The 25,086-nt window shown below is 41.4% G+C and overlaps 1 protein-coding gene across 1 annotated transcript in view; it reads right to left on the reverse strand.

The window, feature by feature from the left end:
- Positions 1–22,620, reverse strand: part of LOC149170692 (SUN domain-containing protein 1-like) — a 44,240-nt gene extending 21,620 nt beyond the window's left edge. The window contains exon 1 of the mRNA XM_089423987.1: positions 20,828–22,620. Within this exon, the coding sequence (XP_089280113.1) occupies positions 20,828–22,036 (1,209 nt within the window). The 5' untranslated portion in view covers positions 22,037–22,620. The remainder of the gene's footprint in view (positions 1–20,827) is intronic.
- Positions 22,621–25,086: the final 2,466 nt, after the last annotated feature.

Raw genomic sequence — 25,086 nt, forward strand, 5'->3', positions numbered from 1 at the left:
ACGATCCAGAGATCAAATGCACTCAACTGACAAATGACCTCCTATTTAAAGATAAATCTCCCAACAGCTAATTCGAGTGATGCTTGTCAAAGCAATCTCAACCGTCGATGAAAATTAAAATTTCTTTTAATCTCATCCGTCGAAATATTAAATTCTTGAGGAAATTTGAATTTTTCAATTAAATGCATTTTAATTGACTCATAAACAAACAAACAAACAAACAAAAATTGAGTTAATTTCCTCAAAAATTTGACTTTGACTTGAACCCCAGAGACCAAAGGCTTAAAATTTAGCAAAATAATTAATTTACCTTAGTCTCGGGACCTTTTAAAATTTCAATTTTAAGGACCCACGAATTTTGCCTTTTGATGACTTAAATTTACCTAGGACCTATAATTAATCAAAATTCTGGCTTAAGATTTTAATTTTGGCCAGAAAATTTAAGTAATTAACCTATGAGGGGATAAATTATTTTTCCAACCCTCAAGACACTTTACATCATCATTTTCACATTTTTACATCTCAAGGGGGAAAACCTATTTGCAAAAAACCCTCACAGACTATCCAATTCTACGACAAAAATATAAGCTAGCAGATCAAACAATTTGTAATAAAATAACTTAACCAAATAGTTAAGATTATTCCCAAATCATTTTTACATAGACTCGATCTAGAACACTAGGACTCCCCTAAGATCCCAGTGACAAAATCCATTCCGACTTTGGGGTAAGGCTGAAGGAAAACTCTGCCGACCATCCGAAAATGGATCGGTGAGACAAAAAACCTCCCGGAATGTAGATCGTCAGCAAAAAAGTAGGTTTACCTAAGTAATTACATACACGACACAGATCTACTGAGATTATTTACATTATACAAATGCAGACTGAGTGTACATTATAAGATGATGATCAAGTTCATGATGATAGCTGAACGGCATGGACAGATCGATCAAGCGCAATCCCTTTTGTGAAAAAAGGAGGTGTATTGCTATGGGTCGTTCACACGTAGTGGTCAACAGACGTCAATTTAGCAAACTACGTAAAGTCTATCTTGCAACACTCAACTCAATCAAATTTCAACTGCACAATTCGGCCAACCCTTTTATTGTCTTTTAACTTTCAGCATTCTCGCTCAGCAAAAAGAGCTCGCAATAGATTTCAAATTTGTGTTTCATTCCTAAACCATTGCAATAACACATTTTAAGCCCAATTCTTATTAACACCATCGCAGAGATTTACCAATGTTTGGAACAGGATTCTCAGGTCAATTTGCTACCTTCAAAATATGAGTATACTTCCACAAGTTCCTTGCTCAAATTTTCAATCCATCACAATGATCGATGCGATGTCATTGTTGTGAGTGTGATGCTTATGTTTCAGTGCAATGCAGTGCCATGGTTATAGGTTCTATCCAATGCCTTATCCAAAACTATTTCAAACATTCGTATATGCAAGACTTTTGAAAGCACCTCAGGAACTCAAATGCTTTTGTGCCTCAGACCTAGTTTCAAGAGCGGTTGTAAAACCTTATGCCCAAAAAAATTTCATCAAAGCAATTGCATCTATAAATCCTTCATCGTACAAACAGAGAATTCCAACCACTTCAGAACTACAGGTCAAAATGATGTTCTCACTGGATAGATGCAAGAGAACGGAACTTTGTTACCAAAACAACTAATATGGATGCTCAAAAGCCATCTGCAGCAAGTGACCACCAAACCTCAGTTTAGGTTCAGGACTGCAAAGAATCCTTTCCTTTCTTCTTATTTGCTTGTGCAGTGAACGCAGATGGTTCTCCTTCTTCATGTCTCTGAATTCTACCCCTTGAAATCATCCTTGATTCTTCCTGCTTGCATCTTCTGATCAATTAATCAAAAGTTGGCAGAACATTGTTATTGTTGATAGTAGTAATGAATACTTCCCAAGTTGCAGGGAGTCCATCAAGGGTTGTGTGTACGAATTCCCTATCAAACAGGGGCTCACCAACAGACAAAATTTGGTCCTTGAGTTCACTAATCCTTATAAAATAAGACTGAATAGATTCTCCCTTATTCAACTTGATATCTTTGAGATGTTTCTTCATGTCAAGGACGTGATTCAGATTTTTGACTTCAAACATGTCAACAATCTTATCATACATTTCCTTAGATGTCTTCAATTTGGAGATACAGGTAAGAAGATGGTCTTTCAAAGAATCAATGATAATTTTGCGAGCTTTGATCTCACCTTTCTTGTATCTTGCTTTAGCAGCAGCAAGGGCATTTTCAAGAGGCTGGGGTACACCTCCTTGGACATACTCTAGAACATCTTCTCCATCCAAGTTGGTGTCCAGTCTGAGTTTCCAAGCAGCATAATTTGAAGCCCCTGTCAATTTCTCATTGTCCTTGAAGAAGGATGTAGCCATCTGAATTGATCTACTATTGTATTTTGAGCAGCAAATAAGGTCTTTAAGCAGATAATTGCCTTAAGATTAGTGTTTTTTAGCTTATCTTCACCACAACTCTAATACCATGTTAAATTTTACAGATTTAAAATTTAATTTCTGAGATCATAAATCATAGAAGACAGTCATTGAACAGCAAAGACACGAGATTTGGTCCAAGACCAAGGAAAAACCCCACAATGGGAGGAGACCCGTTTTAAAATGCTCTTCTATTAGATCATCTTCAAATGTTCAGCAGAGACACATAGTTGGAGTACAAAACCCCTTTTACAAATAATAGTAGTAACAACCCTTTTTAATATGACAATTTCAAAATACCACCACAAGCCTCCAAAAGCTTCCAAAACAAGAGCAGCAGACACAAGTGCATGAACAAAGTGCACAAGTACGAGAGCTAAATACTAAGAGCAATATTCTCCAAATGCAAGATCAAAATATTACTAAAGCGAGGGCAATACACCAGCAATCAAACTCTGGTGCAAACGCAATATCAAGAATAGAATATCTCTGGAGCGAGATCAATACAAGAGCTAAATACTTCTAGTGTGAGAGAAATACCAATTGCAATAATACTTCTCTGGAACGAGAGCATTAACAGCAGTAAATAACAAAAGCAGAAACCACTGATGCGAGAGTTGAACGAGTTATGAGATTTGTCAATAGATCTGCCAAACAATAGATCTGCCACATAATAGATCTGCCAAACAATAGATCTGCCAAACAATATATCTACCAGATAATAGTTCTACCAAACAGTAGATCTGCCAATGATGATAAAAGATATGCAAATCACCTGTGTTTTTGGAGTGTGAAGGCATAGAATTTACAGCAAACGGGGCATTATTACAGAAAACCAGAGCACCCTGTTGTGTGAACGCTGCCAAACAAATTTTCGTGACTGATTTCGATTGGAAAATGCAAGCTTTGCAATCCCGGTGAAGAAGGGCATAATAATTTGATGGTTGAGTTAAGAAACAAGTTATGGCGAAGTGATAATAGGTAGTGAGAAGAATAGATATTGGAGCTCCGGGGATGGTGAATGAAGGGCGACAATGGCCCTGGTCTAGGGTTTGGTGCCAGTTGAAAAGATTTGGCCATTTTGAGGTCTTGGGTGAAGGGGAACTTTTGTCGCAGGTATTCAATCCTGAAGGAACACCATTAAAATATTTATTAAACCCCGTTAGTTTTGGAGGAGGAGTTTGTCTTTACTGTGCGGTTTTTTTCATCTTGCTGAAGGGTGACTGGTTACGGTATTTCCATGGGTCTTCTTACCTGAAGGAACCCCATTAACTCTTTTACCAATATCCCTTTTATCTTGGAGGAGGGGTTCGTTTATTATTGTGCAACTTTTTCGCTGCAGGGTCACCGGTTATGTTTTTCTCCTCTGCGGAGTTTTCGCCCATCATTTTTTACCTTAGGCATTTTCGCTACTCGTGCCAGTCTCCTGGTCAGTACAGTAAGCGTGGAGGTTTCTTCAGTTTATTCTCACCTTAACAGTTAGCAGGATGGTTAGTCCCAAAGATTATGTGGACTTAGAGCCAGAACCGAAGGATATTTTGTCAGTTTGGGGCTTGGAGCCGACTCAACAGAACTTGGAGAAGGTAGTCTTGCCAGCTAGGTCTCCACTTGGCAAAAGAGGCGGTACGAAGCTAGCATGGAACGTTGGCGGCGGTTTAGGGTTGCTGGAGGAGTCAAAACCCTTCTCCACAAAGGTAGTTTGTTGGCTTCCTGACACTGGAGCTCTAGTTGGTCAGGAGAATGCAGCGCACTTGGTCGGCATAACTGTTGGGCCGTCGGTAGATTTACTGGTAAGTCCAAAAACCCCTACTACAGCTCTTGTTTCAGGTTTTCTAATGGGTGGTCTTGAAGACATTGTTAAGAGCAGTGGGTTTAACAGAAAGGAAGGACTTAAATCTTGTTTATATGAGGCTTCGACACCTAGTTTCGGGCCAGACTCTGAAAAGAACGCAGAAGTGCAAAATCCCTGTCTCGACGTGCGCCTTTACCTTCTCAGAGTCTTTTTCTTTAGCAGCAGAGGATGCGGTGATTAGGGAGGGTTCGTTCAAAGGTTTTCCGGCCATAAAGGATGCTGAAGTTCAGAGCATTCAGGCAGAATCAGGGAAGGAAGGCGTAGGGTTTCCACCTCTTTCAAGTCAGGGTTTGGAACTTGTGGGTCAATTGGGTTTCGGCCCTCAGGGGTCGAAGGAGGGTAGTCAATATCTCATTTCTGGCACAGTCGGGCAGTCATTGGATTTTGGGGTTTTACCCCAAAAAAATCAAGGGTCAGAGGAGCTACTAAGGGTGAACCCGGTGGTCGACATTCAAGATGGCGAAGAACTCTCATCTAAATCCCCCACCGAGAATGCATAGTCATCGGGATTGAAGAGGAAGAAGGGGAAAGTGATCTGGAAGAAATTGGAAAGACCAAATTTGATTCTTGGGGTTGACATTCAGATGGACGAGGTAATGGATGCTTCAGAGCGTATTCTGGTGGGGCGAGTTAAGGGCAGGCAATACTCAGCAAACTATATCTCAGAATGGATAAAAAAGGAGTGGAATGAGGGTCCGACTACACAGACGAAGGTCATTTTCCTGACTAGAGGATGGTTTATGGTTAGATTCTCGAATGGTGAAGCAGTGGACTGGGTACTTGAACGAAATTAGGGTTTTGGGAAAGCTCTGATTTTCTTCAAAAAATGGACTCCTCTTTTTGACGCCCAAAGAGAAAGACTTGAAGAAATTCCTGTGTGGGTGCGCCTTCCGGCTCTAGCTCCTCAGCTCTGGTCGATGGATGTGTTCAGGGCTATTGGAAACATTTTGGGCACTTTTCTTGATGCAGATATGTCTTTTCATTCGACCAAGGAAAGGAAGGTCGCTCACATTTTGGTGAGGTTGGACCCGAGGGAGGGTCTGGCAGATATGATGCAGATACAGGTTGATGGATATTCTCTCACCCAGTTACTCGATTATGAACAGTTTCCCTACAGATGCCACCGATGTCATAAGCATGGACACTTGGCGAGGGATTGTCCTTTGGGGGTTAGAAGACGAAGGAAACAAAGGGGAGAGTTGGACCAATGGGTTCCGGAACAGCCCGATGAGGAAGTGGCTAGGGTTCAACAAGAAGAGGTTCTGGTTCAGATAGAGGTACAGGAGGTCCAATTGGGGATCCCTGAAGGTGCGGAAAACCTTGTGATCAATCAAATGCAGGAAGAGATGGAAGAGGTGGAATACATGGGTCAAGCATCTCAACTCGCGGGTACTGCTTCTCTCCCTCTCTCCTCTCATGCGTTTCTGTTAAAATTGGCAACTAGGGCAAACTCAATGTGGGTCATCTTATTTATGGCCGCTGATATTTTTCTTGGATCCCTCTCATTGGGAGGTGTAGGATTGATCTAAAGATCCTCTGATTCCGATAACTATTCATGGAGTTATAAATTTATTTGTGTTATAAAACAATTCGTCAAGGTCGGCCAGCAACCAAATAACCTACACATGTGCTCCACATTTTAATATAAAAAGAGATGACTTGATAGTCATTTCTACACACACTTCACTCTTGATTTCTCTCCACTTGTTCTGGGTTTTAGTGGAAGAGAAATCTAGGAGAAGGATGCCCTAGCCGCAGTCCTTAAGTGGATGATCTAGCTGCAATCCAAGGGAGAAGACCCCTGATTCTATACGTTGCCCAACCTGCCCTCTACGCTGCCTAAAGGAGAGACATAGCACAGTGAAGAAGACCTATTCATGCTGCCCAAATAAGCAGATCTATCCTGCCCTAGCCGCAGTAAGGAAGACCGAACAGCGTGGGTTTTTGGTGGTTGTTTCAGGGTCATATGTGAAGGCCAACTTGTTGTTAGGGGGGCCGAGGCAGAGGAGGGTTGTTTGGGTTTGATGTGTGAGTCGTAAGCTACAGCAAAGATACATGGGACAGCGTAGGCAGTTTTGGGGTCATGTTATACTCTCATCTTCAGCGTGGAGGCAGAGGGTTTACACTAGCATAGGCCGCATTTCATGAGGGCGATTCTGGGCCAGATTTGAGGATGGTTAGGGACTGTTGCGTGCCCTAACCAGCCCCAGAAATTACAGCAGTAATGACATGACAATCAGTAGCATTTGTATGGTGTGTTGGCAGCAAGAAAGATAGGACAACAAGGTCACATGAGTGCAGCAAAGGAAGATGGGACAGCAGCTATGGCATGGTACAATTGGGATAGCAGCTATGGCATGGCACAATTGGAACAGCAACTGTGATGGGACAGCAGCAATACAATTGGGACAACAGCTATGGTATGGCACAATTGGGACAGCAGCAATACAATTGGGATAGCAGGAATACAAATGGGACAGCACTATGACATGGTGCAGCAATAGCCAATTGGGACAGCAGTACGGTAAGCAATGTACAGCAAGCAAATGGTGGCAAGCATGGTGCTGCGAGCACATTGGGCAAGGTGCAGTAAGCACATGGTGGCAAGCATGATGTTGCAAGCAAATGGAACAGCAGTATGGTAACATGGTACAGCATGCCACATGGGACAGCAATGTGGCAACAGGTGCAGCAATGGCACATGGGACAGCAATGGTACATGACACAGTACAGTGAGGTACAGTATGAGGCAGCACTAGTGAGTGCAACAAGATCATAAGGTACAGGAAGGTGCAGCAGTATGGTAATGAGGTCCAGCATAGTGATGATGGGTGCAGCACAGTGAGGTGAAGCGTGATGATGAGGTACAGCACAATGCATGGTGATGGAGTCACCTAGGAGAATCAGTTGAAGCAGCATGTCTTCAACTGAGTTCAGTTACCTCATGTATCATCTACTTAGAGATGATCTATGCTCTTACTTAGATAAGTCAAAGTGTTGACTTCTGTTGTATACATACTATCTCCCTCTCTCTATGTTGAACTATTGAAGAACATATAAGAAGAATTGATCAAGGGTTTCCCCACATTGGGGTTTGTCCCTGGCTAGCACCACATCTTGTGTCCTCTTGTCTTGGCTTGTCTTCTGCGATCTATGTTTATGTTCTATCTGCAATTTACTTTAATGCTGATGTGATTGTTAATCTGGAAAAGATATTGAGCTAATTGTGAAAATTGAAAAAAATGGCTCTAAGCATAGAACATACCTAAAATTAACAGTTTTAGTTGATGTCGTTATTGGATGTTTGTCAAAGGCCTGGTCCATCCAGGCCATCATCTGAAGTCCTTCCCCCTTGTTGCAATATTTCTATGGCCTTAGATAGCATTATTACATCCATTCCGGTTTTAAATTTATCTGGTCCCCCCCATTCAGGCTTTGTCTTTCCCTTCTCATCAGAGCGACCTCCTAAAGAACCTCATTACAACCTTCGCCCTTGGGATAAAAGAGAATTCCTAAATGAACCTGTGGGTGGTCTTGGTTTCCTTCAGGAATCTGTTGGTCCTCCTAAGACCCATGGCCAGAAAACGAACATCTCCAAGGCCCAGATAAAAGCTAAACTTGATATTGCTGATGGAAAGAAATTATACCTCAAAGGGTCGCTTAGAGCAGTGTTGGCCCCTGTGGTGGTTTCTAAATGATTTTGTTGTCCTTTAATTGTAGAGGTCTAGCCAGCACCCGGAAGAAGTTGGCTTTAAAACATTTATTTAAATATGTTAACTGTGATGTAATTATGCTCCAAGAGACCCTTGGAGCTGGGGAGTCTGTGATGAAATCTTTGAGCCTTATGCTGCCTAGTTGGTCTTTTGTGGCACTTGACGCGAATGGAAGATCTAGGGGTTTAGCTATGGGCTTTAGGGATAGTAGTATAAAACTCCTAAACTCCTGGGGATCAGACTTGGTGTTAGGGGCGGCGGTGTTCTCCTTTGATCTTTGTCAACATCTATGGCTCGTGTCAAGAAAGAGTTCATTTTTGGAACAACTTGTTTTCTAAATCTCTGCTGAATAACTCAAAGGTTGTGGTGGGAGGGGATCTAAATGTCTCCTTAGGTCTATCAGAATCATGAGGGCCACTGGCCCAGGCAAACCCTTTGGCTGACTTCTTCTTAAAAAAACTTTGGATGGGCAGGTTCATCAATGTTGATTTGATAAAAGATAAGCCCACTTGGAGGAACAGGAGGGTTGGAGAGGCTAGGGTGGCAAAGCGTTTGGATTGTTTCTTGATAAAAGAGGACCTGGCAGCTCAAACTCCTTTCTTCAGACAGTGGGTTAGCTCCGGAGGTGATTCTAACCACTTTCCTATTTTTTTGGAGTTAAAAGGGGCCAGTAGGAAGCTTGGTTCCCCTTTTAAATTTAACTCCTCCTGGCTAAAAGATCAGTCTTATAATAGCCTTGTTCGTGAGATATGGAGACCACTTATCAGATCCCAAGGCTTTTCTCTTGCCTAGTCCTTTATGGAAAACCTAAAAAGATTGAAACATGCAACGATATCTTGGGCAAAGGAAAAAACTTTAAGGGATGAAGTTGTTTTAAAAAACATTGAGATAGAACTGGAGGCTTTGGAAAGCCTAGAGGGGGATGGGTATGAGACGGAAGAGAAAAAGGAAAGGATAAAAATTATGGAGGGTGAAAGACATAGGATTCTGAAAGATATTGAAGAACAGTGGAGGCTAAAAAGTAGGGTTATATGGCAAGGTTGGGGATGAAAACTCCAAATTTTTCCAAAACTATGCAAAGGGCAGGAGGAATTCAAACACTATTTGGGAAATGAAAAAGTTAATGGAGGTTCAGCAAATTCTATTGCCGATTTTCTTGCTCTAGGTGTCTGCCATTTCAAATCTTTGTTCAAGGCTCCATCTGAAGCCACAATTGCCGAAGTAATCCGGGTTGCTTTTCCAAGTTTTGTAGAGGAGGATGACAATGATATTCTCTTGGCACCTGTATCAAAGGGGGAAGTGGAAGGGGTTCTAAAATCTATGCAAAAGGATAAGAGCTCGGGTCCTGATGGATGGACGGTGGAATTTTACCAGCATTTTTTTGAGCTTCTTGGAGATGATTTGGCTGGGGTGGTGGAGGAATCCAAGATTAGAGGTTTTGTGCACGAGCCCCTCAATGCTACTTTTTTGGCCTTAATTCCAAAATCTGATGATCCTCAGAGCTTTGATGACTTCAGACCTATTTCCCTTTGCAATTGCACTTACAAAATTATAGCCAAAACAATTGCAAACCGTCTAAAACCTATCCTTTCTAAAAACATCTCCCAGGAACAGTTTGGGTTTCTAGATGGCAGGCAGATTCATGAAGCCATCGGTGTAGCCTAGGAATCTTTGCATAGTATCAAAAAATACAACAAGAAGGGAATGATTGTCAAAATTGATCTTTCAAAGGCCTATGACAAGATCAGTTGGATGTACTTGCGTCTTTTGATGACTCATTTGGGGTTTGACATTGGTTTTATTAATTGGGTCATGGGTTGTATCTCAAATGTGAGTTTTGCAGTTCTTATTAATGGTGTTGCCTCTCCCTTTTTCTCTAGTCAGCGAGGCCTCCGTCTTTGCAGCCGAAGGGTTAAACCCACGAATTCACGCAGCCATCAAAAGGGGAGAGTACAAAGGAATTGAAGTTGCTATAAACCTATTTATTACTCATCTCCTCTTTGTTGACGATATCCTTTTGTTTTGTGATGGATCAAGGGGAGACTTATCCCAGCTGAAACTAGTTCTGGACTTATTTCTTAAAGCAACTAGGATGAGTATAAACGCCCAAAAATCCTCTATTGCACACAATGGGCTCTCAGGGGCGGAGATCAACAAAATCTTATCAATTTTTCCTTTCGAAATTAATCCTATGTCGAAAAGCCTCAAATATCTGGGTTTTTTCCTTAAGCCTGATTCCTACAGGAAAACTGACTGGAAATGGTTGGTTGCAAAAATTGAAAAGCGAGTTAAGCATTGGAGCTACAAGTGGTTATCAAGGGCAAGGCGCCTGGTCCTTATAAAATTTGTCTTAATTGCAATTCCAGTATACTGGATCGCTCTAACATGGGTTCTGAAAGGAGTTCTTGCACAGATCAGGAAAGTTTGTGGTCGCTTCTTATGGGCGGGTTCGAAGGAAGATGAAGTTCTTCCATGGGTTGCCTGGGAGAAAATTGCTCACCCAAAGGATTGGGGAGGGTGGGGAATTAAGGACCTTACAAACTTTTCACGCTCATTAGCAGCAAAATATGGGTGGTGCCTTCTAACTAAGGACAATCTTTGGACATCAATGATAAAAAGGAAATATATTGATCCAATGGCTATGGATGACTGTTGTGCAACCTGGACAAGAATTCTAAAAACCCTTCGGGTCATTTGGAAGGCCACCATAGAATCGTTTGATCTTATTGCTGAAGGTCTTTCCTGGCATGTTGGGGATGGCACTAGGCTTCGAGTGGGGGTGGATCCCTGGGTGGGCTGCTACGAAGACTACACTCTTCCACGGGATTTGAGGGAGCATCTCAATACTCGGGTCATTTATTATCTTAATCAAATTGCAAACAAGGAAAACACTTTGTTTTGGAATCAGGGCTAGAAGTCATCTGAGGACTTAAACCTTGAGCCGCAGTGGGGTGTTGTCTAGCATGCCTATACCAAGGAATTGTAGAGAACAAATGTTAGAATTAGGGATAGGGCAGACGAACTCCGGTGGGTTCATTCCCCCAGTGGCCTTTATGCTCCAAAGTTTGGTTATAATCTTCAAATGAATAGAAGGGTTGGTGGGGATCGGAGGTGGTGGCACAAGCCACTTTGGAAATTAGGTTGCCCTGCTAAATCCAGACTTTTCTTCTAGTGCATACTAAAGAACAAAGTGCCTACTTGGGATAACTTGCAGAAAAGGAACAAGCACGGGTCGGGATGGTGTATTTTATGCAAAAATTTTGAAGAAAATTCATCACACTTATTCTTAAGTTGCCCCTTTACTATAAAAACTTGGGAGATTTCCCTGAATATATTGGGTATCAGACTCAATTGGAATGGTTCTACTCTGGTGGAAGCTTGGCAAAATTGGTGGTTTAATTCAAAAGAAGATCAGTTAAGGAACATACCCCCAATTATCTGTTGGGGTATATGGTTGGCCCGGAACAAAGGTGTTGGGAACCACGATTGTTGTTAGACCAAAACCCGCAAGTGTTAGTCAACAATCGCATCACCAGAGATAAGGATCCACAAGAGGTAGGTAGTTAGTCCATGTCGTGAAACACACGAGGAGCGTTGGTTTATCCAATGTCCAACAATCTCCCCCCCCCAAACGCGAGTCGTGTGTGTATCGAACTTGTGACCTACGCTCTGATACCACTTGCTGGGAATCACGATTGTCGTTAGACCAAAACCCACAAGTGTTAGTCAATGATCGCATGGCCAGAGATAAGGATCCACAAGAGGTGGTTAATCCATATCGCGAAACACGCGAGGAGCGTTGGTTTATCCAATGTCCAACAAAAGGAATTTTCCAAGATCAGGTTTCTACCCCTTTTCCAATTGTGGTGCAATGTGCCTCCATTTTTTATTTGATTCCTCAAACCACTTAAAAATATTAATTAGTTTAATATCTCAAAATCGGGTAGAATATGCCCAAACCATTTGTGGGTCTTGGAGATATCATGTGCTTTAGCCTCTCCACCAATTTTCAATGCTAGAGCACACATCCGATGCTACCCCAAATCAACACTCCCTCTTAGCAAGGACTGTGCTCTAGCAATACTCCAACTGAGTATCACTCTGATTATACGACACCGGTACCTATGCTGATGCTAGGCCTACCCGCCCAACATCCTCTATACTGCTGCCCATGGCTCTGCCTCTGCCACTGCTACGTCTGTCCAGCAACTCCCTTTGCATCTATGTTGTTGCTGGTCCTTTCTCCCAACACTGCATCAGCACTGCAACCCCCTCTCATCATGTTGCATCGTGCTACTGCTAACCGCTACTGCACTGCAACTCAATTACTGAGAAGTAAGTAATTGATCCACCCAACTACTAACATCCCTGTCAGGCTAGAAACACTCCCGATGCTGAAGCTCTCTCTGTCACTATCAAGTGCTCCCTCTACTGCCTCTACACTGCTGCAACAACTCCCTGCCTCTCGCACCATTGCAAAACTCTAAGTGCCATCCTGCACTATTGCAACCTCCTCTGTGCCTCTCGCACTGCTGCAACCCTCTCTGCGCTACCTGGGACTACTGCACTCTAGCACTCTCTACCACTTATCCGCTTCTACCAACACCGCCATCCTGCTACTCTCACTTCGAGGCTCCCGTAGCTAGGTATGATCCAAGAGTTTGGGTACCTCAAGGATCCTGCCCCTCACCGCTTGTAGTCCTCCTACCTCCTAACTACACCTCGATGTCTCCCCACCTCTTCTCTAGAGGTACATGAGCACTCATGGCACAATCATCATCTTCCTCTACCTCCTCTTCCGCCTTCGATGGCACTGCCTTGGAGTCAGATGCCTCTCCCTTAGTCTTCTTCCTCAGACACTGATTCGCATAATGCCCCAATTCCCCACAGTTGAAGCACTTGACCTTGGAGAGGTCTTTTTTCTTCCTCTTCTTCTGCTTCCCCGCAGATGCCAGAGTTGCATCCTCTTCCTCTTCCTCTTCCTTCTTTATCCGGACTCCTTTGCTGCTACTTCCCATCTTGTTCAATCGTCTGATCTCTTCTTAGCGAAGAGCTACCCACAATTCTTCCCAATCTGGAAGATTCGCCCTGCCCAGAATGCTCTAGATAAATGTCTCCCACTCCTCGGAAACTGCGTTTAGGGCAATCCTCACCATCAACTCCTGATCCAGTGTGGCCCCTATGGAATTCAATTAGTCTTGAATCTCCTTCAATCTACCGAGGAAGTGATTTATCTGCTCCCCCTTCTAAATCTGGTATGACCGCAGCTGATTCTCAAGTAACATCTTCCTCTGCACGGAAGTATGCTGGTACAACATCTTCAAGGTGTCCCACATTTCCTTTGTCGTATCCTTCTCGACAATATGTTGGACCACATGATCCTTGACCCCATCAAGGATCATGCATTTTGCCTTGGCCATTGCCTCCTCATACTTCTCATTATCAACCGAGTCAACTGGGATAGCCACTGTTCTCAAGGCGAAGGCCTTGATGCGACGTCTATCTAGAATGGACAGGATCTTGGCCTTCCAGACCACAAAGTTGGACGCCCCATCCATCCTGCCCCGATCCCTCAGTCCATTCATGGTCATCTCTCTACTCTTCCTTTCGACTCCTCCGAGTGTTTACTTCCCTCTGGAAGTTCTCTCTTCGACTCCCTCTGAGTCGCTACTTCCTGTCTAGAAGTTCTCTGCTCGATTTCCCTCCTGGAAATTCGCCTGCCAACCGTCGAGTCGTACCTCTCCGATCTCATGTACACTTGCAACACTGATCCGAATTCCTTGGCTAGAAATCCGCCTCGATGGCGTCTCCCTCTACCTTGGTTTTGCCCGGTAGGTACTGTTCTATCCACAGCACGCCACCAACTTCACTTCTCGCAAACTACCCACAGCTTCCTAAACCCTAGCAATCAAAGGACTAAGCCTCTAGGCTCTGTGCAATCCCAACACTCGCTGAAATGCTCCCCTAGCCAACTGCGTCAACCCTCTTAGTCTCTACGTGGCTCTACGTGAGCCTTTTTTGCCCTCCTCAACCTCTGTGTTGGCCTCTCTCTAGCCCAGACTAATGACGTAGTCCCTCTGCCTCAACCCTTCTCTGCTGCTTTCCGCTAGGAACAGCTTTTGTCACTCGGGAAAGTTGTTTCTGCTGCAAATGCTCTACTTCAGTTGGTGCCTTCAGCTCCTGTGATCTGTAACCACGTTTTGATACCATGTTGAAATTTCCAATTCTAACCGTTAGAAATTTTATCTGTATTCTTATGGTTTATTTCTCCTACTTATTAATTACAAACAAGTTATTTAAACATATAAACATCAAAATAAACACAATACAGTCTCAACCATCTACAAATCAACAGCTGAAAGACATAGCAAACACACAAGTGACACCATTATTTTTGGACAACTCGTCCCCGGAAAAACCCAACTTGGGAAGACCGGTGCAGCAATTTTGAGGGTTTGTTTATTATGCAGTCTATCCTTGAGTACAACTGGGTGCCAAACTGGCTCACCAGACAGAGAAAAAAAAACCCCTCTGCGTCAGCCCTCTGACGCACTTCGCAGCCTCTATGGCCCTCTGCATCACTCATGCTGCCCTCTGCGTGGATGACGCAGGCCCTTCTGGCTCTGCGTTGTCTCTGTTGGGCTCTGCGTGGCCTACTCTGGCTTCTATGTCTGCCTCTCTGCCTCTGCGCTGGTCTCTCGGTACTATCTCAGCCTTTCTGTCCAGTACTCACTGCACCTCACTGCAAACTAATCACTATTTCGACTTTACTTAGCAAACCCCGCTCTAGTAAATCGAATCACTGATCACTCTAATGTGTTCTCCAACTGACCCTCAAGCCTCCTCTCATACTTTTCTTGTTGGTCCTTCAACGGCCGAGATTACATCTCTAATCAACAGCTAAGATTAGAATTGGCTTGCAACCTTTTAACCCAGTTTTATATTAATACCCATTAATATCTTATTTTTCCTAAGTTTAGACTTAGGAACTCCATTAAAAATATTAATTATTTTAATATCTCCTAAATTGAGTAGAATCTGCCCAAACCATTTCTGGGTCTTGGAGATCTCATGTGCTTTAGCCTCTCCACCAATTTTCATGGCTAGAGCACATCCTATGCTACCCCAAATCAACAAGATGTGGGGTGAAAGATCACATGGCACACATTAATTAAGGAAGTGTATATCCATCTAAAACAACATTTTTCTTTTAAGCACAAAGTTTGTGTTGACAAATATGGTAGTCGGTATTTTCAACATGGAGAAATATAAATTTTGAATTTTGCCTCCCAAATTTGTTCAAGTCAACCTCCGATCATTTTTTAAGTCAATTAGGCTCCTAAGAGACACCCATTCAACCGCCCTTTGAAGTCTATATAAAGGAGAGCCTTCCTCCTCATTTGGTACATCGAATTACATCTTAGTTATCTTTGATCCAGCGAAGTTGGGAGCAGAAAGTGGAGACCGAAAATCTGAAGGAGGCTGAAAATTTGAAGGAGGGGTTGTCTCTTGGCTTGGCACATGGCTTGACATTTCTCTCGTTCTTGGTTAATGGTTTGGCTATTATCTTAATGTTGTTTCTGATGTATTGATGAACTATGAACACTCACTCTCTCTCATAGGGAAATACTCTTTTGGGTTTTGCCCTAGCCTCAGACCTAATTTCTGTGTCTCTTGTCTCATTGTTTCATGGTTATTTTCTATTGTTCTTTCATGTTTGTTGGTTGATATTTTTCTTTTGTATATCTACTTAATGATATTGAAATAAATGCTATGTGGAACTAATGCTTATTGATCATTGGAAGTAGCTAGCTATTGAAGAAAAATCTATTCTAGCTTGTGCCCTAGAAATATCAACATGGTATCAAAGCTATGGTTCGTTGAGCAGTTGAAACAAAGACATCCGAGCCTCCTTCTCTGCATCCAAATCGAGGCATTTGTGGAACAGCAGAAATTGTGTTTTTGTGCAAAGTTAGCAAGCGGCTGCTGGGGTGGATTACACCAGTGCCCAATTCGTATGAATCTATCTTCAGCTTGGAGGAGTGGGATATCTCGCACATCATTGGTGCAAATTGTCTATCAAGGCCGCACTATATTTTTTGTTTTATCCGAGGGACAAAACATAATTATTATGAGACTGTGTATAAAATTTGGAGCTCAAATTATCACATTCGCTGGCGAGAATTATAGTCGAGAACCGTTTTGTTTATAAATGATCCAAAATGCGGGCCATCCGCGTAATTTATTGACAACTGGCAAAGACTCATAGACGCGGATCGAATCGTTGAGGGAAATCACTTCTGGGTCATGTCATCGAATTCCCTTGGTCACTATGGCCGGAAAATTCGAAGAGTTTCATCATAGACTATACCAATTGAAGGCTCTTTGAGTAGAACGATCAGATTTCAAGCAAATATATTTGATCACCAGCACGATGGCAGTCCGTATTGTTATTTGAAAATGGTTGATCTATGTGAATATTTTCTCCTATAGCGTATGGCTTACGCATTTTGGTGAGACATAGTGCATGCATGGGTAAAGTGTATCATTTGCTAGACATGAAGAGCAAATATTGGTGCGATGGTTGCTTGGTACTATTCGATCTCTATAATGAATTGTGCTCAAGATGTGCGATTTTGATAGAGTGGAGATCGCATGTTGAACTGTATCAAAATCGAATGAAGGATTGTGCTCATTGTGTGTGCAGAACTTGGCACTTTGTAAAGCAATTACTATCCCCTATATTGTGTGATAGCCAAAGACAAGATTTGATCTGGTGCACAATAACCTGTGTGAACGAATGCCTGTGGACAAAGAATGTGATCATGGCTTGCTTAGCTAGTATGAATGTACAGAGTATTGAGGATTGAAGGATGTACAGACCTGTGGTAGAGACAGAGCAAGTGCGCGTATCTCTTGTGGATGTTGTGCGCATGACCGATTAAATGTGTAAGCACATAGATCTAAAAGTGCGACTGGAGGCATATTAGTATATATGTACAGACTTCTTGATGATGATGAGGACGAGGTCAACTTCTTGATGATGATATGGACTCCTTGATGATTTGGATTCCTTGATGATGTTGACTCCTTGATGATGATAATGTGGATGAGATTAACTCCTTGATGAATTGAACGAGGTTGACTGGACCAGGGAAGACTAAGATCAAGAGGGAGCTGACATGTTTTCAAGAGATAAGTACTTTCTTGATTGCTTCTCTTATTGTTTCATTATGAGTCTCTTGTCTTTGTATGTCTTGCTTGGTTGTATTTGTTCTTCCATGGTCTCTTAGTGAGGATTGCGAGAACGTGATTTAGTATGACAAGGTTGTGGCAATGGATGGAAGAACAAAGTGACAAGAAGACTCGTGATTGGATGGGCTTTGGACTTAGAGAGAGCAAACAAGATCAAGCATGTTTTGATCCATGATGTAAAGAAGTTAGTTGAGAAGATGGCTTGAAGTCTTGAAGCTTAATGTTGATCCAAATATGTTGAAGAAGAGCCTGCGACTTTTCTTTTTGACAAGGACTGGGGTCCTTTTCGTCCAATGTAAGAGGGAGTTGATTGAAGAATTGTGAGATTGATAGTATGACACAAGCCTAGTGAAATCCTTGCTAAGGTTGTGGCATAATGGATTGTGAATCCATGGACACTTGCTCGTTGAACCACCTAATACATGAAATTGTTGACTCTATCTGGACTAGATGTATTTTGGGAGTTGTGATTGGTTTGAATGACATGGATGGTCCTGCTACATATAGCACGATTGAAGCTATAAATGTCGCTGATTTGTGAGTGGGTTGTTGATATTTGTTTCTGTAAGAAGCCACTTATTGTCTGTTGGATTCGACTATGGCACACTTTTCTTCTTATGAGCAAGTTGTTGATATTTGCTTCTGTGAGAAGCCACTTGTTGTCTATTGGATTCTACCATGATTGTTGATGATTGCTTTCGTGAGAAGCCCCAGCTGAAGCTGAATGAATAGCTAGATGTTGTTGTCTGCTAGAATGTTTGGTAAAGTGTTGAAAACCACCATGGCTACTATTCTGTTGTTGAGCAAGTTGTTGATGCTTATATGACAAGCCTAGAATGGCTGAGAATGTCATTGGAGAGGGAGCATTGATTGATAGCATCATCAATCTTCCTTAGGTTGTGTGCCGAGAGACCTATGGATTGGTCAAGAAGATTGTCACTCCCTTGGGCTGTGGGTCAAGAGAACAATGAGTCTGGTCGGGGAGCTTGGTTTTGAAGCACTAAGTTTGTGATCTATCCCTTAGGTTGTGTGCCAAGAGACCTATGGATTGGTCAGGGAGACAGAACTTGAGTTCCCCTCCTTAGGTTGTGGGTCAGGAGACCTATGGTTTGGTTGGGAAGGATGAATTCTCTCCCTTAGGTCGTGAACAAGATAATGAATAATCAAGAATTGAGATAGGGATTCCTCCCTTAGGCTATGGCTCGGGAGACCTTATTTATGGTCCAGGAGATGTACCCTGTGCATATGATTGATTTGGCCTCATTGATTGACCCCTCTAGTCAGTAGGGCACTGACTTGGATGCCATGGGGTTGTGGCTTGTGGGATAGGTTGGATGTTATGTATCTTTCCTTATGATGTGATTGATGATCTCCCCCTTAGGTTGTGGATGGAAGAACTATGGATTAGTCGGGGAGATTGATCATGAAAGAGAGAGATACTTGTACTTGTGATCTCTTCACTTAAGTTGTCGGCCATGAGACCCATGGACTGGTCAGGGAGATTGATCTTGAGAGAGAATGAAAAATACCTCTCTAGCTAAGAGGGAGTGTTGAAAAATATGGTAGCCATGGTCGATCTTTTCAACATGGCGAAATATAAAATTTGAATTTTGAATTTTGTGTCCCAAATTTGTTCAAGTCGACTACCTACCATTTTTTAAAGTTAGTTGTGCTCCTAAGAGGCACCCATTCAACCCCCCTTTGAAGTCTATATAATGGAGAGCCTTCCTCCTCATTTGGTACATCAAATTACATCTTGGTTATCTCTGATCCAGCAAAGTTGGGAGCAGAAAGTGGAGGCTGAAAATCTGAAGGAGGGGTTGTCTCTTGGCTTGGCACATGGCTTGGCATTGCTCTTGTTCTTGATTATTGGTTTGGCTATTATCTTGATGTTGTTTCTGATGTACTGATGAACTATGAACTCTCTCTCTCTCACATATAAGGAAAGACTTTTCTGGATTTTCCCCTTGTGGGTTTTGCCCTGGCCTCAGGCCTAATTTCTGTGTCTCTTGTCTCATTGTTTCATGGTTATTTTCTACTGCTCTTTCATATTTGTTGGTTGATATTTTTCTTCTATATAACTGCTTAATGATATTGAAATAGTTGCTACGTAGAACTAATGCTTACTGATCATTGGAAGTAATTATCTATTGCAGAAAAATATATTCTAGCTTGTGGCCTAGAAATATCAACAGTTTGGGGTGACATTCACTCCAACATGGGTCAATTGTCAAGATTATGATCCATAAAGCAAGTGTAACATATGTTGCTTGTGCTTTTCATGGCAAGGAAAAAACAGTTGTGCGTGTTGTTTAAAGATGTTGAGCTATGAAAGTGTTCTAAGCATGGTTTCAAGCTAAATTTCAGTTATTTACTACGATGCTTTTGTGGAAAATGCCTCTTCAGGATGATGCTTGGATGGTTCAAACATCTGCAAATCCATGTAGCATCTAGTGTGATTATTTGCTATTGGCTTTCTCAGGAAGTATCGATGTGAAGTTTCTTTTCAAGAGGTCCCCTCCCTCTTCTTTAGCCTAGAGCATTGTTGTAGAGTGATCCTTGGATGATGGATCGTTCAGACAAGCACAAATCCCTGTAGCATTCATTGCAGTTGTTTTCTATTGGCTTTCTTGGAAGCATTGTAACCCCTTCTCTTCTTTTGGCCTAGCGGAATTAACGAGCTTCAAGCAGGAATTGGCTCTAACTGTGAAAGCCAAACTCAGTTTTTTTGTCATGATGTCGAGTCCCTTTCTCTGGGTGCACAGGCTCATATGCTTGCCTTCTTAGCATATTTTCAAGGTCAGATTTTCACAAGGCCCCTGTTGTTTGTGTGATGTGATTTTTCTGTTCCACAATGTACTGAATTAATCTTCAAAGCAATATATGCAGCATTTCAAATAAACAAAAAAGAGGAGTAATTCTCGTATAGATTTCTGAAATTTTTACGTTATTCAGAATTTAGAAACATTTCCAATGTGTGGGTAAAAAAACAATAGGTTTAAGAAACTTGCAGTTGACTGGATTTGTTCTTTCATATTATAAGAGAACCAATCCAAAGGATAAGTTTATGAAATTTGTGTTTGACTGGATTTGTTGCCTTCATGTAATGAGACAACAGTAAGACTGGTTTTCTCTCACGTGACCATATTCCGTGCCATATTTGTCAAATTTCTTAGTTCCAGAGTTGAAGCAATAAAACCCTAGATCTCAGTTCACTTACATTTAGTTCACATGATTGTCGAACCCACGTATAAGAAAAAATACACCTAATATTTTTCCAATCTAGGTAGGAAATAATTTTTTGATGATATGAGTTGAATCACCATTCAGTGATCAAGAAAAGACCTTCTCAAAAACAGACAAAACTTATGCCCAGTGGATATCATTCACACTAACATATACACCAGATGAATTAAACTTGTCATGAACAGCTGACAATTGCTGCCCAAAATCAACTCTAGATAATGTACTTTACCCTTTCGGACAATCTCAGGGAAAAAAAAGGGGGAGGGATACGAAGAAGAGAATCAAACTTATCACAACATACCTTTGCCACATGCTCGAGAGTAACCGCATTGACAAAAATAGCAGTCCTTAGAGCAATATCCACAAACACCCTGCTCCCCTTCAAAGGCAAACACTGACCAGGCTCCCCAAAGCTCGGTTCCAATACCTTACCCGCATAAGGATGCATTGGGCTTCCTGTCTTGAGCAAAGATCCAACTGCGGCAAGACCCCATTTCCTTCCATTCCCGTATAAGTACCCTTCAGAATGATGCACCACCCGGCCACCACCCGTGCCCACAGCATAATCAACCATTCCCAGCCCGTCCGCAGCATGCCGCTCAATCTCCACTTCCACCATCCGCCTCGCCACGGCCCTGATATCATCTAAGCTCAAAGCCTGTCCCTCTCCCTCGCTCGCCCGCTTGTCGACCACCTGATTCAGTAAGCCCAACACATCGTCCTTGGTTAAAACCCCTGAACCCCTTAACTTCAACAGCGATTCCTCGATGTCACCAGTCTGCGCCTTCAAATTCCGAAGCTCAGTGTAAAAAGCAGTGGCATGATCCTCTATACTCTCCTCTAAATCTTTCTTCAACCCCTCCATTTCCTTCCCGTACTTCATATCCACCAATTCTACCTGAAACTGCAACATCTTCGTCGTCGTCTTCAGTAACTCCTCCAGCTCCGCAATCTGGCCCTCCGATACGAAATTGCCAGGACCAACAGTATCCTTGACGGAGGGTTTCATGGTCCAATTCCACAACGTCTGTCCAATTCCGCCCAGAAAAATGAAAAGCATAACCCACTTGGTAAAAACCCTGGCCGCCAGCTGCCACTTCGAAGTTGTCCGAGGGCTTCCACCGCGGACAGGGCTTTTACTCCTGTGCACGACCTTGACCCCCTTTTTCACCCCCTGATCATGATCATGGACCTTGTTTGCTAATTTACCATTCTGCTGAGGAGGTAAAGCATTTTCCCTCCCAAAATCCCGAACATAAACTCTACCATAACCAGAATCCTTACCCTGCGACAAATTCCCGTCGGCTTCAGCAGCCAAATGTGCAGTCTCCCGGTGAATATTTTTCTCCCTGAGTACCCGGAGATCGTCAGTAGTTTCTGTGACGTTTCGTTCCGTTTCCAAGGCGTTTCGCATAACGACAGCGGTGGTCCGCTTTCGAGCACTTTGCCGAAGCGGCACAGTAGCTCCTCCAACTCCTGCAGTCGGAGACGCCGACGTATTGGCAGACATCCTGTTAAATACTTCTCGCGTGCACAGTCAGGTTTCAGTTCTTTTTTCGCCGGTAGGTTTTGTGAAGCTCGATAAAAAATGATACTGGGATTTGATTAATTTCTGATTGCAGTTTTTCGAATCCTTGCTGCTTCTGATGAAATCTCGGGAATCTGGACCCCTTCCAATGTTTCAGACGCGGCAACTGCGTCCACTGACCTTCTGCGAAATCCTAGGATGGCATTTATCAGAATTTCTAAGTCAAATAAGCTGCCGGAAAACTGATGCATGTGAATCTTGAAACTCTGCACTCAGCCGTTGAGAGCGTTGAAACAAATACGAGACGATGAATGTGCTCGAGGAATTGCTGTTGCCGAAGAGTAAAGATGGTGGGGTGCCTTTTGCTTTGCGAACGATGGCCCGCCTTCGGCTTTGTCTTTGCAGAGAGAAAGGCACTTGTCCAAAGCAAAAGAAATGATTTCACTGGGTTTTGGACGCAGTTTGGCGGGATCCGAGGGCTAGGGTGTGCGAGAAATGAGGAGAGTTTTCTGGACGTTAGATTCAAGAGAGTTGCGAAAATATTAGCGGAAGCCCCTGCATTTGAAAATTTTAGAGAGCGGAGTCATATGTAGGGAGGGTGGTGCTTCGTAATGAGAAAGAATGTAGTCAAAGTGTTTTTCGGTGTAGATTGTGGAAAATTTTAAAAATGTTTTGGACAAAGACTATTATAATTGAAAAAAAAAAAAAAAAATTAAGCATTTTAAGTGGATAAAATTTGTATTAAAAGATATATATTTAATTTTGAGTGGTATGGTTTTTTTTATGAGTATTTGCATTTTTGGATTTTAGTTAGTGATGTTATTTTAAGCGGTGTGGTTTTATGGAATAATAGTGATGAGTCAATATGTGGTTTCATGGAATAATATTGATGAGTCAATTTGTATTTACAATAATAATTAGTGATGATTATCCTCATTTTTTGTTGATGATTATCTTTTATTTTTTATTTGACCACTGAGTTATTATAATTTTCTCAATTTTTAAATGATATATATTTTAAAACAAATTTTGATTATAAGATAAAATTATTGTGGAATATACAAGTAGTGTGTTATAATAAAATATTCATTAGATATAAATGAGTGGAATTGTATAAGGTTTAATATGTATGAAATTTTAAGTTCAAATTTTATAGTATGTATTGAAAGTGGAGATTAAAGAAATTATTTTTGCATCATTTTCAATTTAAACTTAATCTAATATTAAAATGTTAAAAATATTGAAATATTATGTAAATAATAATTAACATGTTTTTTAAATGAGTTAATAAAGCTTTTAAATACTTCAATTAAAATTGTTATGATATGAAGTATTAGGTTGAGGTGTCATTAAACACCTAGAAATATAAGGGTAGGAATTCTTGAATAGAGAATATAATATATTTTCTATATTTAGGTTTCTGTGATTCATAATGAATTAAGCAAATAACGAATTAAGTAAAGCTTTTTGGTAGAAATCATATAAGATAAAAAAAAAAAAAAAAAAAAAAATTGCCCAAAGTGTTTTGAGAAATTTCTAAAATGTGATTTCCATCGAAAGACTTTGCTTAATTCATTATGGATCACAGAATATAGAAATAATATATTTTTAGAATAATATAATTTATATATATATATATATATATATATATATAAACTTAAGTATGTAAATGTTTGAAACATTAATAGAAAAAACACAGCCATATATATATATATTTATGAAGTTTTAGAAATTATAATTAATATAAAAATATAAGAAAATTATATAAAAATAAATTTGATTTTAATTCTTACTTATTTTAAAACTTTAAATATTTTAAAAATATAAATATATATATATATATATATATATATATATATATATATATATATATATATAGTTTTGAAAATTATAATTGCTATATAAATATAAAAATTAAGTATTTATAATAAAGAATAGAAGTTTCTCCCCACTCAGAGTGATGTAATGCAATGTCGAGGAGCAATGCAAGTTAAAGTGAGGGCTCTGCCTCCACCATCACCTTGAGCTTCAATAGGGGGAGGCGTGGTAACCTGGCCTTATGCCTATCCAATGCATGACTTATTAAAGATGCCAAACAACCACAACATCAAGCATTCAATCCCAGATATGACGGTGTTGTGGGCAACTCAAAAAGTGTTTAATCAAGCCAATATGTCTGGTTCACAAGGAAATAGGCTCATTTCACTCTCGCTGAAAAGGCATCTAGACAACCTAGCTCTCGTATTGCTAACTTTTGTTATTGTTTCCTTCTTATCACTAGGGGAATATCCAAGTCCCTCTAACCTAACCTTCCCGACTCACCATTTATAATCACTCTAGAAAACTCAGTGTCAATAAATTGATCTCGGTCACTCACAAAGATGGGCTAGTGAGCCTGAAATTCAAAGGCTTCTACAGGAGAGGGTGTGTAGAAAGCTTGTGATGGAAATTTACATAGTCTTACATGCAGCCCAGTGAGTTGTGAACCATCTCCATCTACCGCAACTCTATGAATGGTCTAAGGCAATTAACTCTATCACCACATCCCAAATTTTATTTAATTTTTCAAGGTTGTCTACTTCAATGGCTCTTGTTGGCATTGGGACAATTGTTTTCTATTGACTTTTTATGCCTTACCATGTTCATTTTGGTCCTCTTCAATTGTATCCACTCCATGGTTACAGCGTGCATTCTCATTACTTGTTTGTCCTTCGTGAACACCCTTTGTGCTCATTTTGAGTCTTCTATTTTACCTTCCACCCCTCTACACTCAGCTTTTGGTCCACCTCCCCTATAATAATCATGTCATTTTTCCTTATGCGCAATTGTCCCTTGTTTCTTTGACTTGGTTTGCAATTCCATGCCAGTAGGGAAGGTGGCAATGTAGCTCCTTCTCTCGAGAAGAAGGTAGTTCTCATGCCCACCAGAGCCCAAGAAGCTACTAAAATATATCATGACACAACACCAATCCATATATAGTTGGAAATTCACCAAGCATCTTCAAAAGCTATGGATGAAAAGGAGGAGCGTTA

The sequence above is a fragment of the Pinus tabuliformis genome, chromosome 4_2 (assembly GCF_031772625.1).
Source record: "Pinus tabuliformis cultivar Carrire ecotype Pingquan chromosome 4_2, CPIR1, whole genome shotgun sequence".
Lineage (NCBI taxonomy): Eukaryota > Viridiplantae > Streptophyta > Pinopsida > Pinales > Pinaceae > Pinus > Pinus tabuliformis.